We start from the raw sequence: 15398 nt of genomic DNA on the forward strand, positions 1-15398 counted from the left end.
GTAGGAACTTTTTGTACTTAAACAGAATAACATCTCTGCTTCTTTTCTTGGGGCATGTTAAACTGTTAACACATGCCCATAAACTCCAGTGATGGCATTGGGATTCAATGTGTGCGTGCAGATGGCAGAATTGATCCCAGATGTAGCTGCACTAATGGGAGGATTCTAGTTATGTGGGGTACTCACTCAGATTTGAGGCCATACCACCTTGAGCTTTTATTATTATTATTTGTATTGCACTAGCATCTACAGGCCATAACCAAGATGGGGTTCCACTGTGCATACATATAATAAGAGACCACACCAGTCTTTGCCCTGAAAAGCTTAATCTAAATAGACAAGACAGGCAAAGGTCTGCAGGAATAAAGGCACGGAGAGAGTCCGTGTATAGCCTATAGCAGCGGTTCTCAACCCAGCTGACTGCCCAGTGCCACAGGGTCCAAGCTGCCTGGCTGGGTAGGGGGTAGCACGGCGGGGTTGGGGACACTAGCTGGCCCCACTTGGCGGGCTCTGGGGCTGCCAGCCCCGCAAAGGGTCTGGCGGGCTCTGGGGCTGCTGATCTGGCCGGCCCCACAGAGAGTCCGGGGTTGGTGTTGGGGCTGCTAGCTGGCCCTGGGGTCGGGGTCCAGGCTGCTGCCCCAGCCCTGTGTTGGGGCTGCTGCCTGGCCCCGCACAACAGGGCCCAGGGTCCCTGCCACCGGGCCCCCCCGCCCAAGGCTCCACTCCTGCCCCCACTTTGTAGAGGGGTCTCTGGGTGGGAGGCGCTGGGCATAGGGCATGTGGGGGGTGTCTGAGGGCAGCGTGCTGTGGTTCTCAATCTATGGCCCAGGTAACACGTTGTAGGCTGCATATGCGACCCACAATGATAAATTGGTCAAGAACCACTGGCTTATAGTCTGTTGCAGAACCGGCATTGGAACCCAGTTCCTCTGAGAACCAGGCCTCTGCTTTACCAGAAGGTCATCCTAACTCTGTTTGAAACTTTCAGTTTCTGGGTCAATACAGGTGTAAAGGGACCTCTTGCTGCAGCACCTGGGTCTTCCCTGGAGGTGTTAGCAATATAGCAATACAGCAGGTTGCTCTTTTCCTTCTGAGTCAGTATGCGCCAATGGGGGTAGGAGTCCCTGAGCGGATGGAGGGGCTGTTTTTTCCGATGAGGTGTAACCCTGGCATTCTGATCATCCCGGGTCATTAACAACTCCATGGTATTTTCCATGAGTAGGAATATTACTGAGCCTGGTGCCCTGGCCAAATCCCAGCTTAGATAATTGGCATTTCACTTGGCTACGTTGTCCTTCACTTCCAGCTGCAAAACGTTGCCTTGTGTTTGCTTCAGCGTTGACTGAAGTGAGTGAGGTTAAGGGGAAATCTCACCTCAGCCTTAATTGCGGAGCTGCAAGTTGCAGAGCCAGGTATATTTTCAAGGGAGGTTCTGTTCTGCAAAGCAACTCTGTGAAAATGGCAACTTAGGGGCGGGGGGTGTTCTGAATGATTCTGTCTCCAAAAATTGCTCAATGTACTGGTTTTGCGGGGGGGGGAGATGGGAAGGTGTTTTCTGTCCGCTTTGCAGAGTCAGCCTGACCTCTGTGAGTCAAGTCTGAGCATATCCCTCTTTGCAGGTCATTGTCAGTGACAAAGGAGCCAGAGGTCCAGTCCTGGCCTGGCTTCCATCTGTGCAACCCCACGGCTGTTAACAGGGAGATGTGGTTGATTGGAGCTTAGTAAACGATTCTGTTGATACACAAGCGCCCTCTCCTATCGCTGTGCTGGCTCTGCTATATTAACGGGAGTAAGCAGAAGGGAGTCTGAATCCACCCAGAGGGAGCAGATCTGCTGAGGAAAAGGGACTAGTTCCTCCACAGCTGGACAGAAAATACTCTCTTGCTCCTGAAAATTTCAGTGAAAACAGATTTTGTTGTTTTCATTGCAATTTTCTGTGGAAAACTTTGACCTGACCCCCCCCCCCCCGAAATAGCAAATGTTAAAAATGGACCACCTCTGAGGAGAGCAGATGCCTTTTGGAAAAAACATTGTCCAAAATCCAATTGTTTGTCCTAAAAAAAAAAAAAAAAGGTGAACGGAAAAGTTTCCAACCAGTTCTGATTTTTCACATAGTCCTTTTCCAGAGATAAAGAGCATTTTTAAGCCACAGATACCTTAGAGGAGCTGCAGAGCTTCACCACGCCAGCAGCAGGCATTCTACATGCCAAAAGCTGACCCAGGCAGGCTGCCTCCTGAGGTGCTGGAAGGACGGCCCAGCACAGTTCTTTCCAGGTGCAGCTTGAACTCTCCATGCTGTCCGCCTTGGATTGTCAGGCTGCCTGACTTTCTTGCAGATGGTAGGGGCCTGGCCATCTCCCAGCCCCCCTTTGGAGTATGTAACATCCTAGCCAGCATGCCAATCATCTTACGATCCAGAAAGCAGACTGCAGGTTCCATGCAGGTGTCGGACAGCTACTATCTTTGCTGACGCACTGGGGATTTCAGAGCTGGAAGCGTAAGGCTCTGTAGCTTGAACTGAAGAGCCAAGACACTCTAGTTGGGGCTGCGACAGACTCAGTCCTCTGTGGATTGGCACTGAGAGGGATACGTCGGGCATGCTACATGATCCATCTAGCCCAGTATCCTGTCTTCTGACAGTGGCCAATGCCAGGTACTTCAGAGGGAACGAACGGAACAGGTAATCATCAAGTGATCCATTCCCCGTTGCCCATTCCCAGCTTCTGGCAAACAAATGCTAGGGAAACCATCCCTGTCCATCCTGGCTAATAGCCATTGATGGGCCTGTTCTCCATGAACTTACCTAGTTATTTTTTGAACCCTGTTAGTGTCTTGGCCTTCACCACATCCTCTGGCAGAGAGTTCCACGGGTTGACTGTGCATTGTATGAAGAAATACTGCCTTATGTTTGTTTTAAATCTGCTGCCTGTTAATTTTATTTGATGATCCCCTTATTCCTGGGTTACGAGAAGGGGTAAATAACACTTCCTTATTTACTTTGTCCACACCAGTCATGATTTCATAGACCTCTATCGTATCCCCCCTCAGTTGTCTCTTTTCCAAGCTGAAAAGTCCAGTCTTATTAATTTCAGCATATCCTCATTCTCCTTAAACCCTGGACTCCTTTGCTGCTGCATCCCAAGCCCCTGAGTCACAGCCAGGACTCTAATGAACATCAGATCTTTGCATAACGTCCCTTGTTTTGCGGTGACATCGGGCCAGGGCTGGGCCCTCAGCTTCTGGAGCTTGCAGCTGTGAGCGTAGGCAGCGCTTGATGACCCCTTCGCAATCACGACCCATGTTTTTATAAACGAATAGGAACACACTTTTCTGGATCTCTGCTTAGCCAGGGGAGGGTGCGTTGTCAGATAAGCAGTTGGTAAAGATTTGGGACCTGCTTAAGCAGAGGGAGAATTAAACCAGAGAACATTTAGGCAGAGGGGAGCCAAGCCTGGCACTGGGGGATCTAGCTGTACGTGCAACACCACAAACTTTCTGCACATGCTGTATGAAAACTTCTTAAAAAAAAAAAAAATGAATGGAAAGGAACATGGAAGATCCCTGCAAATGCCAGGAGTGGCTGTCAGAATCTCCCTGCTGGCTTGGCTGGCCCTGCTCAGGACACGATGTACTCTAGCCCCGAGGTAATGGTCTTGTGTTGTGTTGTGTGTAAAACAGAGGGAGATCCTAGCTCACTCTCCTCTCTGCTTAGCTCAACTGAGCTGAATATTCAGGGCCAAATCCTCAGTGGGTGCAACTTGACGGTTGACTTGAGTGGTGCTGCACTGATTTACACCCGCTGAGGATCGGGCCCCAGGAGTTCAGCTTTCGTTATCAGCTAATGTTTCAGAGAGCCGGCTCCTTCCCGTTGTATCTGAGCGGGGCAGAGACGGAATTAGTGCTTCAAGTTCAAGAGGTAGAGGAAAAGCCTGGTAGGGTGGTTTCTAATCTCTGTCCCTGGCACTGCTGCGTTTCTTCAGCACCCGAAATCCAGTGCAAAGAGTATTGGTACTGCACCCTCCACCTTGCCCTTTACAGGTGTATGGTTTATTGAGCAACCTGTACAGGTGGACAGGGCCAGCCCGAGGCCAGAGTTATCTATCCATCTATCTGCCCCTCCCTCTCGGTCTCTCTGGATGAAGGTTAGGTTACCTAATCTGGCTCAGACGCCTGTCGCTGTACTATCTGAATCCTATAAAGACATTTAGGCAACATCATTTCTGTTGTTAGTGGATCACAACCCAGCTGCCTCCATTTCCATCCTCGTCCCATGCTGAATGAAGTGCGGTGATGCTGAGCGGCACTCTAGCTTCGTTAACGGGGGAAGTGCTGGGGGGCTGCACTGTGCTCTGAAGGTGGCTGGATCAGGCTCCACCTGATCCTTGGGAGTAGTGAGTTTGACACTGCAGGACCCTCCCTCTGCCCAGAATGTCCTACTCCCAAGCCTTGATCCACTTCTCCAATTCAGCCAAAGAAGGAGGTGTAGGGACACCAGAGCAAGGGCTGCCTTGGAATACATACCACCACTGTAGGTGTCAGACTATGAGCCGTTCCTGTCAGCTCCTCTGAACTTTATCCACTGGGCCAGTCTTGCCATAAAGGGTCCCTAGCCCAATCGGTACCAAGCTCCTCTTCACTGAGAGGCCCTTCCTTCCGAATTACTGCCTATCCTGGAAGAGAGTGTCAGGATTCTTATCCCCCTTGAATCTGATGGCAGAAGGCATAACCCTGGACGGTCAAACAAAGCTGACCTATGTCAATAGGAGTGTAGCAGGTTTCACTCAGAGGCCAGCATGCCTATTGGGCAGGCCATGGCTTGACAGTCCTTCCACCCTGTAGTGAGTTGCACTCAGGTCTGCAGGCTGTGGCTTGTCAATTTCCCAGTGCTCAGGAGTTCTCCCAGACAGATGTAGGGAGAGTGAGTAGTAGGGGAACCCAGGCCACCTCCCCACCAGGGCCAATGGGGGAGAGACCTGGAATGTCTTGATCACCTCTTCCTGGTGCACCTGACCAGCCTCTCTGAGGTGCTCTCTCTTGCTTTCTCAGCAGTCTCAGCCTGCTTTCCTCAAGCCAGGAGTCCCCAATCAGTCCCAGCAGCTCAGTCAGTTAACTGAGCGTTCATGAGCCCTCCAGAGGGAGGGATAGCATAGTGGTTTGAGCATTGACCTGCTAAAAACCCACGGTTGTGAGTTCAATCCTTGAGGGGGCCATTTAGGGATGTGTGGCAAAAATTGGGGATTGGTCCTGCTTTGAGGAGGGGGTTGGACTAGATGATCTCCTGAGGTCCCTTCCAGCCCTGATATTTTATGATTCTCTTAGTGTCCAGTTATTCTCCCTCAGTGGGGAGGGGAAAGGGTCCTGCCTGGTTGAGTTTTATCCCCCAGTCCAGACCCTCTCTTGTGGATCGCTTTGTCCCCAGAAGATGCAAACTGCATACCTCCTGTTAGCCCGCTTCTCCTTCACTTTCCCTCCCTGCTTGACTGGAGTCCCCTTCTGTGCAGATCCTCTACTTGGAGCATAATCTGCTGCTTCCGAGGGGCGGGGCCCTTTTGGCCCGGCACTGCTCGATCACTCCCTTAGTCTCCGTGTGGGGTCTGTAAACGCCATCGCAAGGAATAGTTATACAGACTAGAGCCATGATCCTACAAAGACTTGTATGCAATCATGCAAAGACTTTATACTTGCAAGCAGTCCTGTTTAGCTCAATGGGGGCTACTCCTATGTTTAAAGTTAAACTCAGGGTATGTAAATCTTTGCAGGATCAGGTCCTTAGACTCTTTTTGAAAGAACCATGTAGGAGAGAGAGAGATGGTAGCAACAGCACAAAGCCCTATCTCGCAATAGGCGTAATAAAAGAAATTCCCAACATAATTGAGACACAACAATCACTGTGTGTGAAATCTATACACTTTTCAGGGCAGGGACTGCCTTTATTTCTCTGTTTGCTACAGCAGTGCTAAACAAATAATTGACTAATACTGTGAACCTGGTTTATTCAAGGAAACTGAGATCTTAAATGGTTACATTCTTGTTTTTAAAGAGAAAAAAGACTGCGTTGTACTTCCCATTTGTTTTTGTTATTAGGGCTGGTTTGAAGCCAGTTCAATAGGAGATCTGTAATAATTGGAGGTGTTTTTCTCTCCTGGGTCTTGGCATTAGTTCTTTCTTGGTTGGTTTGGGGTTTTTTCCACTGTGTACTTCTCCTGTAGGAAATCTGTGAGGGGAAAAGAAGGGGTGAAAAAGAAATGTCTCAAAACCATATGACTCTTTTTCAAATCCTAGTAAGGGATCTGGACTGGCTCCCCAAGCCCCCACCCTCTCCGGTGCTGCTTTTACTATGGAACAAATGTATCCCAGATGTAAATGCAATGAACCTGATCTGGTGATCTCTAGCACTTCAGGGGAGTGACTCCTGATTTACATCCGTTTAAAACAAAGGAGGAGGACATCCAAAGACTGAGAGTTCCTGAAGTCAGTGGGGTTACAGCAGAGATGAAGGTGGCCCATTATGAAACACCAGTGGATTATTACAGATTTTATATGAAATCGGCTTCGAATTAGCCCTGATAACAAAGACCAGTGCAGTTTTGGGATACATTGGCATCACATCTGGGGACAGGGATGGGATAGATCCTCCTCTGATGCATTACGCTTGGAATATTCATTCAGCCCTGGGCGTCTCGTTACCAGAAAGATATTGATGGTCTGGAGGGAGTTCTGTGGAATGCGACGAAGATAGGAAAGGAGCTGGAAGGAGTGAGGACAGATTTAAAGAGCTACATCTGTGCAGCTTGGCCAAGTGATGGCTAAGCCAGGGTACATAAGAATAGTCTGCAGATATTGGAATGATGTGAGCGAGCACTAAGCTGTGGAGGGACTGCTTACCATGACTCAGGAAACAATGAGACAAAATGGAAAACTGACAGCGAGATCTGTGAAGCTTTGGAGTTTGTCTCCCAGGGGGAAAGGGAAAAGGTCCATCACCTGGGACATTTAAAATTAGATTGGCCCAAACACTGCAGCCCTGATCCTGCAATGAGATGCATGCAGGTGGATTCTGTGCTAGTGAGGAGCCCCACTGGTTTCAGTGTGGGACCATGTGGCTGCAGAGATTTGAGAGTGCAGAGTCAATCATGGTATTGGGATCTAATAAGTAGACAGAAGGGGGAAGCCCTGCATCAAGTAGGAGATGGACTAGGTACCTATTCATAGAGCCACAGATCCATAGCCAGAAGGGGCCACTCTGATCATCTATCTGGGTCTTTTCCATCTCAAAGTTCTTTTGGTTCTAGGATCTCTGAGCTCAGGGAAACATCAGGAGGGAGAGGTCAGCAGGAGAGGGGCTGGGTATTTTTTTAGCTGTTTTTTAACGTACATCTCATTGGTGAATTGGGCTGTCCAGTGTTGCACAGCAAACACATACAAAGCAGAGAGTGGGTCGATTTTTCCAAGAGCATCAGACTTTTCCTATTGTAGAAGATCTGGGCCTTAGCCACCATAACTCAATCCAGGGATGAACTGCCCCAAAGTTCAGGGGACCTCTGTGGGTCAGAGGTTTGGGTTTGTGCTCATCTCTGGGTATTACAGCCAAGCTTTAGAAAACTATTCCTTTAGTATTATGTTAGTAGTATTGTTTGTACTGCAGTTGCATGTGAGGGTGCCAGCAAGGGAATGGGGCCCCATACCAGTAGGCATTGTTCAACCCCACACAGCTAAAAAGACAGTGCCCGCTCAGAAAGCCTTTGACCCCATGATCTGAATGGCAGCATGGATTCTCCCGGCCCTGCCTCCCTTCCTCCCCAGAGATCAGTCAACTCTGGAGTCCTAGCTCAGGCTTGGTCTAGCAAAAAGCACCCATGCTATGGAACAGCCTCCTTTCCGGGGACAGGCAGTGGTGGTTCCTTCTCTTCTTTACAAGCGATTCTGTCTGTGTTTGTAGGTTCGCTGCACACGGGCCGGAGTTCTCCACCCCCGGGGAGTGTTCCTGAAGAACAGCAGCAGATTGCTCGGCAGGGCTCCTACACCAGTATTAACAGTGAAGGGGAGTTCATCCCTGAGACTATGGACCAGAATGTAAGTGGAGCTGAGTATCGCCAGCATTAGGCAAATCAGATCGTTACAACCCCCAGGGCAAGCTCCATTACTCCAGAGCTGGAGCAGTGGAGAGTTACTAGGTGTTGACCTGTGACCCAGGACCTGATCCAGTAGGGGCAAGCAGAGTTTATATTTTATGTGCAAGGTTGCTTTTAGTGATGTAAGACGCTGAAACGCAAGTCAGAGGACATTTCAACTTGTCAACAGGCTGAGGTCTAAGCAAGGCCTAGTAGAAAGTTTAGCTTAGGACAACTGCTTGACCTGAGGTTATAAGATTTTTTGCAATACGTAGCATGTGATAAGCAAGTACCTCACAGAAGCTTATAGGCCACTGGGGGCATATGTAACCATGGAGAAACCACACTTACATATCCAAACCATTAGGAAATATATGGTGCAAATAGCTTTTGCTAGCAATCAGAACCTTAATTATGGGCCCCCAGAATGACACACATGGGCCAGGGGCTGAGACAATGTGAGAGCATCCCAGTCCGTTCCCTGTGATTGCAGAGCGGGTAGAAGTGCTGAGCTGTCCTCCCTGCTTCCCACATCCGGGTTAGCTCCAGCTATGGTTCCTGGCCCCACTATTTTCAACTGTAGTGAAACTGGAGGGGAAAGCAACTTATGCCCCACTCCTTCCCTCTCCATTTGCTCTACCCCAATCCTGCAAGTTTCCCCATGCAGATGGATCCTGGGGCCCAAGTGAAGTCAATGGGACGGTCTGTGGGTGCTCACATGGAGCACCTCACAGGGTCAGGGCCTTAGAGCCCTGCAAACTGAAAACGCAGCCCTGGTGAGCACTGGACACGTGGGAGGGATGCGGTGCTGCCCTTTCTTATCACGCGTTCTGGACAACGTTCACAATGTCAAGAAGGGGATAAAAGCCTTAAAAAATAGGCTGCTCTTACTCTGCCACCAAAGAGGATGTAGGGGAAGAAGTGTGTCTGCTGCGTTATCGTGGCCCTTGCTAGCAACACAGACGGGAAGGCTGGGCCAGGGTTTCCATGACAAAGTTATGTTTTCAGAGGTTTGTTACATGGCCATTAATAAACTGAACACTCCCTCTGGAGGAGCCTTGGCAGCAGCTGAGCGCAGATGTCTTGTGCACCTAGCAGCCAAATGCTGGGCTTGGACTATTTGTAAATGGTTTCTGAGCTGCATTCATTAGGGTTAGATAAAGCGAAGGGAGGCGCTAGATCCTCAGCACATGCAAGTCGGCATGTGGCCATTGACTTTAATTTATGCCTGATTTATGCCAGCTGAGGATCTGGCCCCATGCTTTCACTGCTTAGCTGAGGACTTCTAGGTTCTAGTCTTGGCTCTCACTAGCAGTGTACAGTGGACTGGCCACTGCCCCTCTCCCACCTCCCTGACCCCCAAGAGGTGGCTGCACTCTAGTGACTTGGCTACCTGTAGCTGTTCCCCCCAGGGCCAGCCCAGGAGACATGGGGGTTGTAACTCCGGGGGAAGCTGGCCTACTAGTGGTGGGAGTTTGGGGATCCAGAGAATGACAGACCGCACACTCAGCCGCTGCTGGGGTCTTTCCCGTTGCTCTCCACTGACCTTCTGTGGCCATCACGTGGGGTGGCAACTATGGGCCCCAAGGGATGGAGATCTCCTCGTTGGCTGGATTGCTGCAATGCATCAGTCTTTGGGGTAGAAGTGTGAAGAGGGAGAAGTTACGGTTTCCACTGGGACTCTCCTACCCAAACAAATGAGTGTTGCTATGGCAGCCAGTTAAATAGCTGTAACCATAGAAACATCACAGGGACAGAGAAGCACACTCTAGTACCCTGAGCATAGCACAGGGAGTGAGGATCTCCTTGGCTTCTAATCCCGGCTCCAAGCCTGCTATACTCCATGGCTCTGGCCAAGTTCCTCCTCGGAAAGCTGGGCTTAGCACCGACCCCACAGGGGTGCTGTGGGGTGTCAGTTAATTGTTAGTTGTGAAGTGTCTTGTAGATGAAAAGGGCTAAGTGGGATTGTTGTTATAACACCGTTGGGTGGCATGGGGAAAACGCCATGGTAGTGGAAGTGTGGGTAGCCTTGTGGTTCCCTATGCCACCTAGGAGAACAACTCTGTTGTTTCAGAGTAACAGCTGTGTTAGTCTGTATTCGCAAAAAGAAAAAACTCTGTTAACAATCAGATATAATTAACACAGTCTAGTAAAATGTGTCATCCAGGAGCCCACACAATTACAGCATTTATTGACTTGCTGAGCTGGGGAGAGCAGAGTAAATTCCTTGATCTAACCTCCTTGTTAGCCCTTTACCAACAGAGGCGAAGAGCGGGCTTGTGGTTAAAGGTAGCGACCAGGCAGTCAGGAGGCCAGAGTTCTATTCCTGGGTGTGCCCCAGGTTAACAGGTGGCCTTGGGCAAGTCTCGTATGCCCTGGCTTTCAAAAGCACTGAAAATGTGGAGCTGACTCTGTGCACATTCAGAACTCAGGACGTTAGCCTCCGTGCCTCGATTTCCCTATAGGTAAATAATAATTGAGAAGAAAAAGAGTCCATCCCTACTGTGTCAGAGGATATAAAGAATTTGTTTGCAAAATGCTTTGAGATCCCCTATTGAACGGGGTAACAGATGTACAGGGCCAGACCCTCCACTGCTGGAAGTCACTGATTTACACCTGCTGAGGATCTGGAGGATTGTCGAAGCCAGACTATTAGGATTTTCCGATTCAGGGTTTACAGCACGTTGTGTCAATGTTTTCCCTTTTCCTTGCTGTCCAAAGATGCTTGAACCTTTCATCAGCCCTGATGAGTCACTCTCTGGGAGCTGCCAGTCCCTGGACAGATCTATAGACAGGTAAGTCAGATACATCACCGTGGGCTTGCCTGCATAAATAAAACCACCACCCCTTCCTATGCAAGTGTCTGAAGGAGGGAAAGGAACTGTTTAAGATGTCCTGCGGGGGTTATGACTAGGAGGAATGGGCCGCACCTAAGCAAAGTGAAATTTAGACTGAATACCAAGAAATAAATCTTAACAGGAGAGAGCCGTTAGCCTGCGGAATAGTCTACCTCTGGAAGTTATGGAAGCACCATGCATTGAGTCATGTAATACTGGACTGGGCAAAGGATGGATGGGAACAGTCCTGCACTAGCAAGGGATTAGATAACCTATCTGACCTTTTCCCTGTCCAGTTTCTCTGATTCTTGGAAGATCTTTTTCCCCTTTCATCCCTCTGGATTTCTATATCACTGGATCGATAACGCCTTAGCTGCTCCCTATTTCCGCTCTACCCATAGTGTATGTTCTCAATTGAGCCTGGTAAATTGAGCAGACAGACATCCACACCTCCACAGGTGCTAAGGATACCAGAGGAAAAACAACTAAGCTCCTCTGCAAGAAGCAACTAAGACACATTGTGCTAAGTGACTACAGGTCAATCTTTAGTGCTGCCAGTTAAATCCAGACCTGCCAGTGCATTTGTGACAGCAAACTTTCCCCAGTGCAGGTTAGTGTCTCAGATACAATGTCTTTTTCTTTTGGGAAGCCATTTATTTTCCTTATCACTGATTTTCTTTCTTCCCCCATTGCTGTTTTGACTATATTATACTAGCATCGCATTAGAGCAGGTTCGATTTGTATAGATCCGATCCTTACGTGCACTCCAACTTTGCACATTTCATCTCTCTCAGTCCAACACTCCATTGCCTTTTTGTGCCTTGTAATAATTTCCACTCACACAATCACTCTTCATCAAATGTACATGAAACGTGGGCTCCCTTCCTCCCAGCCCATCCGCTCCTCCTTGATTTTGCAGTGAAGTCTAAATAGCGTTCACCTGGAATAACAGCACAGTGAACACAGCCCAGTTGCTCCTCCGAACCCTTAGAGTGACCTAGGGCCTGATCCAAAGTCCAGTGGAGACTCCCATCAACTTCAGTGGGCTTTGGGTCAGGCCATACTCAGTTAAACTCCACACCACCCTTACTCAGTTCACTGAGTCTAAGGGCGTCTGAGCTGGTGCAGCTTGCATGGTGCGGGGACAGAAGGGAGCAGCACTTCAAGGAATGCAGCTAATAGGAGGGTGTAGGAAGGTGTCTGTTAAAGCAGATCATCTGGCTCCTTTATACTCGCATATTGGCAAGCTGGTGCAAATAAGACGTAAGGTGCTTGGCTCCTTTAGGATCTCCTTTAATTTGGCCCAGGGACTTCTGTGAGGAACGGCTGCAGAACTGGACCCTTCACTAGGTGCTGCAGATGTTATTTCCAATTGTCTGGTATTGGCCGAGAGGACAACCTGCACGTGTGGGCAAAAAGAGTAGAAAATTGAAACGTGGGGGCTCTTTCTGTGGGTTACCCAATTCTGTGCCAGCATGTTCTGTACATTAACACCTGACCAGCTCCAGCTGTGCCGGCCCACCTGTCTTTGAGTTAGGAGAGAGCAAAGGCTGGTGTAAAGACTCTTCTCCAAACAGCCGAACCTGTCCTTGCTAGAGCCCCATAACTCAAAGCCATCTTGTCTCAGTTCCTTCCAGGTAACTTCACCTCAGAGGGATTTTTTCTGAGGACCTTATGAGGCTGTCCAAAATAAGGTTTAGAATGAAAACTCAGTCTGAACTCAGCAGTCACCACCGATCAAAGTCCCAATACGCTGTCATTCTGCATCGCCTTTTTTACATCAACTGTACCTCAAACTGCTTCATGGAGCTGTAATCTGTTCCCCCCCGCTAGCCATATCAGCTGCTCCGTTATCTCGCCTGGGATCAATATCCGGCTGAGAGAGTAAACATTTTTACAGTTATAGAGCAAATACTTTAAAGGAGGGTAATGTGCATAATGCAAATCAACACTACACAACATTGTGAGTAAAAATTAGAATGATATAAAATTAACGTCACATGTTAAATGGATTCAGAAGTGTCTAAAGAATCGTCATCAAGTGAGTCTGTTTCCAGTGGGCTCCTGCAGGGATTTGTTCTGGGCCATAAGCTACTTAACATTTTTATCAATTATCTGGAAGGAAACATAAAACCATCACTGATAAAGTTTGCAGATGACACACAAATTGGGGGAGCGCTAAATAATGACGAGCACAGGTCACTGACTCCGAGTGAGCTAGATCACTTGGTGCAAGCAAACAATGTACATTTTAATATGGCTAAGTGTATACATCTGGGAACAAAGAATGCAAGCCATACTTACAGGATGGGGGACTCTATCCTGGGAAGCAGTGACTCTGAAAAAGATTTGGGGGTTGTGGTGTGTAATCTGCTGAACATGAGCTCCCAATGTGGTGCTGTGGCCAAAAGAGTGGAATGAGATCCTACAGCACATAAGCACACGAACCTCAAATAGGAGCAGAAAGGTTATTTTACCTCTCTTTTGGGCACTGGTGTGACTGCTGCTAGAATATTGTGTTCAGTTCTGGTGCCCATAAGTCAAGAAGGATGTTGGTAAATTGGAGAGGGTTCCGAGAAGAGGCATGAGAATGATTAAAGGATTAGAAAACCTGCCTTAGACATGGTAGACTCAAGGAGCTCAATATATTGAGCTCCTTAACAAAGACAAGGTTAGGGGCTGACTTCATCACCCTCTAGAAGTACCTACCTGGGGAACAAATGTTTAATAATGGGCTCGTCAGTCTAGCAGAGAATGGTCTAACACAATCCAATGGCTGGAAGTTGGAGCTAGACAAAGTCAGACTAGAAATAAGGTGTACATTTTTAACAGTGAGAGTAATTAAGCATTGGAACAATTTACCAATGCCCATGGTGGATCCAGCATCATTGACCATTTTAAAATCAAGATTGGATGTTTTTCTGAAAGATCTTCTCTGGGAATTATTGTGGGGAAGTTCTGCAGCCTGTGTTACACAGGAGGTCAGACTAGATGAGCACAACTTCAGTTCTGGCTTTGGAATCTGAGACAATGTTTGTTTTTATTCCGGAGGTGGTAAGGCAGGCTAACCGATGCGGGGAAGAGAGGAAAGCTTATCATGGGCTGTTATGAAAATTGCCATTTTTCTCCATAGCAAAAACGTTGTTAATACCTAGTATTATGTAGTGCTTTTCATCATTAGATCTCAAAGTGCTTTATGAAGCAGGTCTCTATCATTATCCCCATTTTACAAATGGGGAAATTGAGGCAGAGAGAGGGGATGCGACTCGGCCAAGGCCAATGGCAGAGCCAGGACTAGAACCCAGGAAGCCTGAATCCCTGTCCAGTGATCTGTTCTCTGGGCTTAGCTTAAAGGCCTGATTCTGTAACATACTGAGCTCCCTCCACTCTCCAGTAGACTCAGTGGAGTTGTCGGTGCTCAGCACCTCATGGGATTCTCCATAATGCAGGGAGCAAGTAGCTTATTCCCAGCTTTACAGCAAAAGGGAGCCCCTACAGGTTCATATGTACAAAGTGTGGCTGATGGGGGTGTCAGTGTGTGATTCCATGCCAATCAAGTGATGTTAAAAGACCAGGAAAGTTGCAAAGTTGAGCACTCACTTGTCAAGAAATGAGGACTTCAGTTCTGCTCCCTCGTGCATATACGTCACTGTGGTACAGTCTATAATTACAGGATCCTGTGCTTGTCTTTCCACAGGGTCCCTGCCTCATTCAGTGCACAGAGAGTTCTCCAGCAAAGCACATGCTTAACTTTAAGCACATGAGTGTTCCCGCTGAGTGCCCCTCGTTAAAGTTAAGCACCTGCTTAAGTATTATGCTGGATCTGGGCCTGAATGAAAGAAGCTTGCATAGTAAATTTGTCTGGAGTTCAGTGCATTCTGCCTCGTTCTGTGTAAAAGTAGAATGTAATATTATCCATGTATAATGAATGCAGACGCGATTCTGGTCACTGGATCTGTTTGAAACAATAAGGTGTTTCTGTCTCTTCCCACAGCCCGCCCTTTACCCAAACCCCTGTTCCCAGAAGGAAGAGCCAACCCAAAGACAGTCTTGATTGCCTGGGTAAGGATACTTGGGGTTTAGTGTCAAAGTAACAGCACAGCCATGCAGCAGTAATGTGGGCTTTCAAAATAGTGCTGTGTGAATCAGACATAATAACGGAATGCTACTGGGTTAAATCATTCAAAACAAACAAACCAGCTTCACTGCTTGTGTTATAAGTAGCCACTGCAATTCTTAAACCTAGAAAGAAAAGGAGTACTTGTGGCACCTTAGAGACTAACCAATTTATCTGAGCATAAGCTTTTGTGAGCTACAGCTCACTTCATTGGATGCATACTGTGGAAAATACAGAAGAAGAATTCTTAAACCTAGAGACATTTTAAAATCTCAGGTCCCAGTGCTGCAAACAGATACTGCCAAGCTTAATGATCACTGTAACCCTTTTGAA

The 15398-nt window shown here is 48.1% G+C and overlaps 1 protein-coding gene across 6 annotated transcripts in view; it reads left to right on the top strand.

The window, feature by feature from the left end:
• The window catches only part of LOC140907834 (mitogen-activated protein kinase kinase kinase 3), a 121858-nt gene that overhangs the window by 87909 nt on the left and 18551 nt on the right, over positions 1 to 15398 (top strand). For all 6 annotated transcript variants that reach the window (XM_073334711.2, XM_073334714.2, XM_073334720.2 and 3 more), the window contains 3 exons: positions 7940 to 8073; positions 10833 to 10906; positions 14943 to 15010. In XM_073334711.2, coding sequence (XP_073190812.1) covers positions 7940 to 8073; positions 10833 to 10906; positions 14943 to 15010 — 276 coding nt within the window. The remainder of the gene's footprint in view (positions 1 to 7939; positions 8074 to 10832; positions 10907 to 14942; positions 15011 to 15398) is intronic.

This window comes from Lepidochelys kempii, chromosome 2 (genome assembly GCF_965140285.1).
Source record: "Lepidochelys kempii isolate rLepKem1 chromosome 2, rLepKem1.hap1, whole genome shotgun sequence".
Classification (NCBI taxonomy): domain Eukaryota; kingdom Metazoa; phylum Chordata; order Testudines; family Cheloniidae; genus Lepidochelys; species Lepidochelys kempii.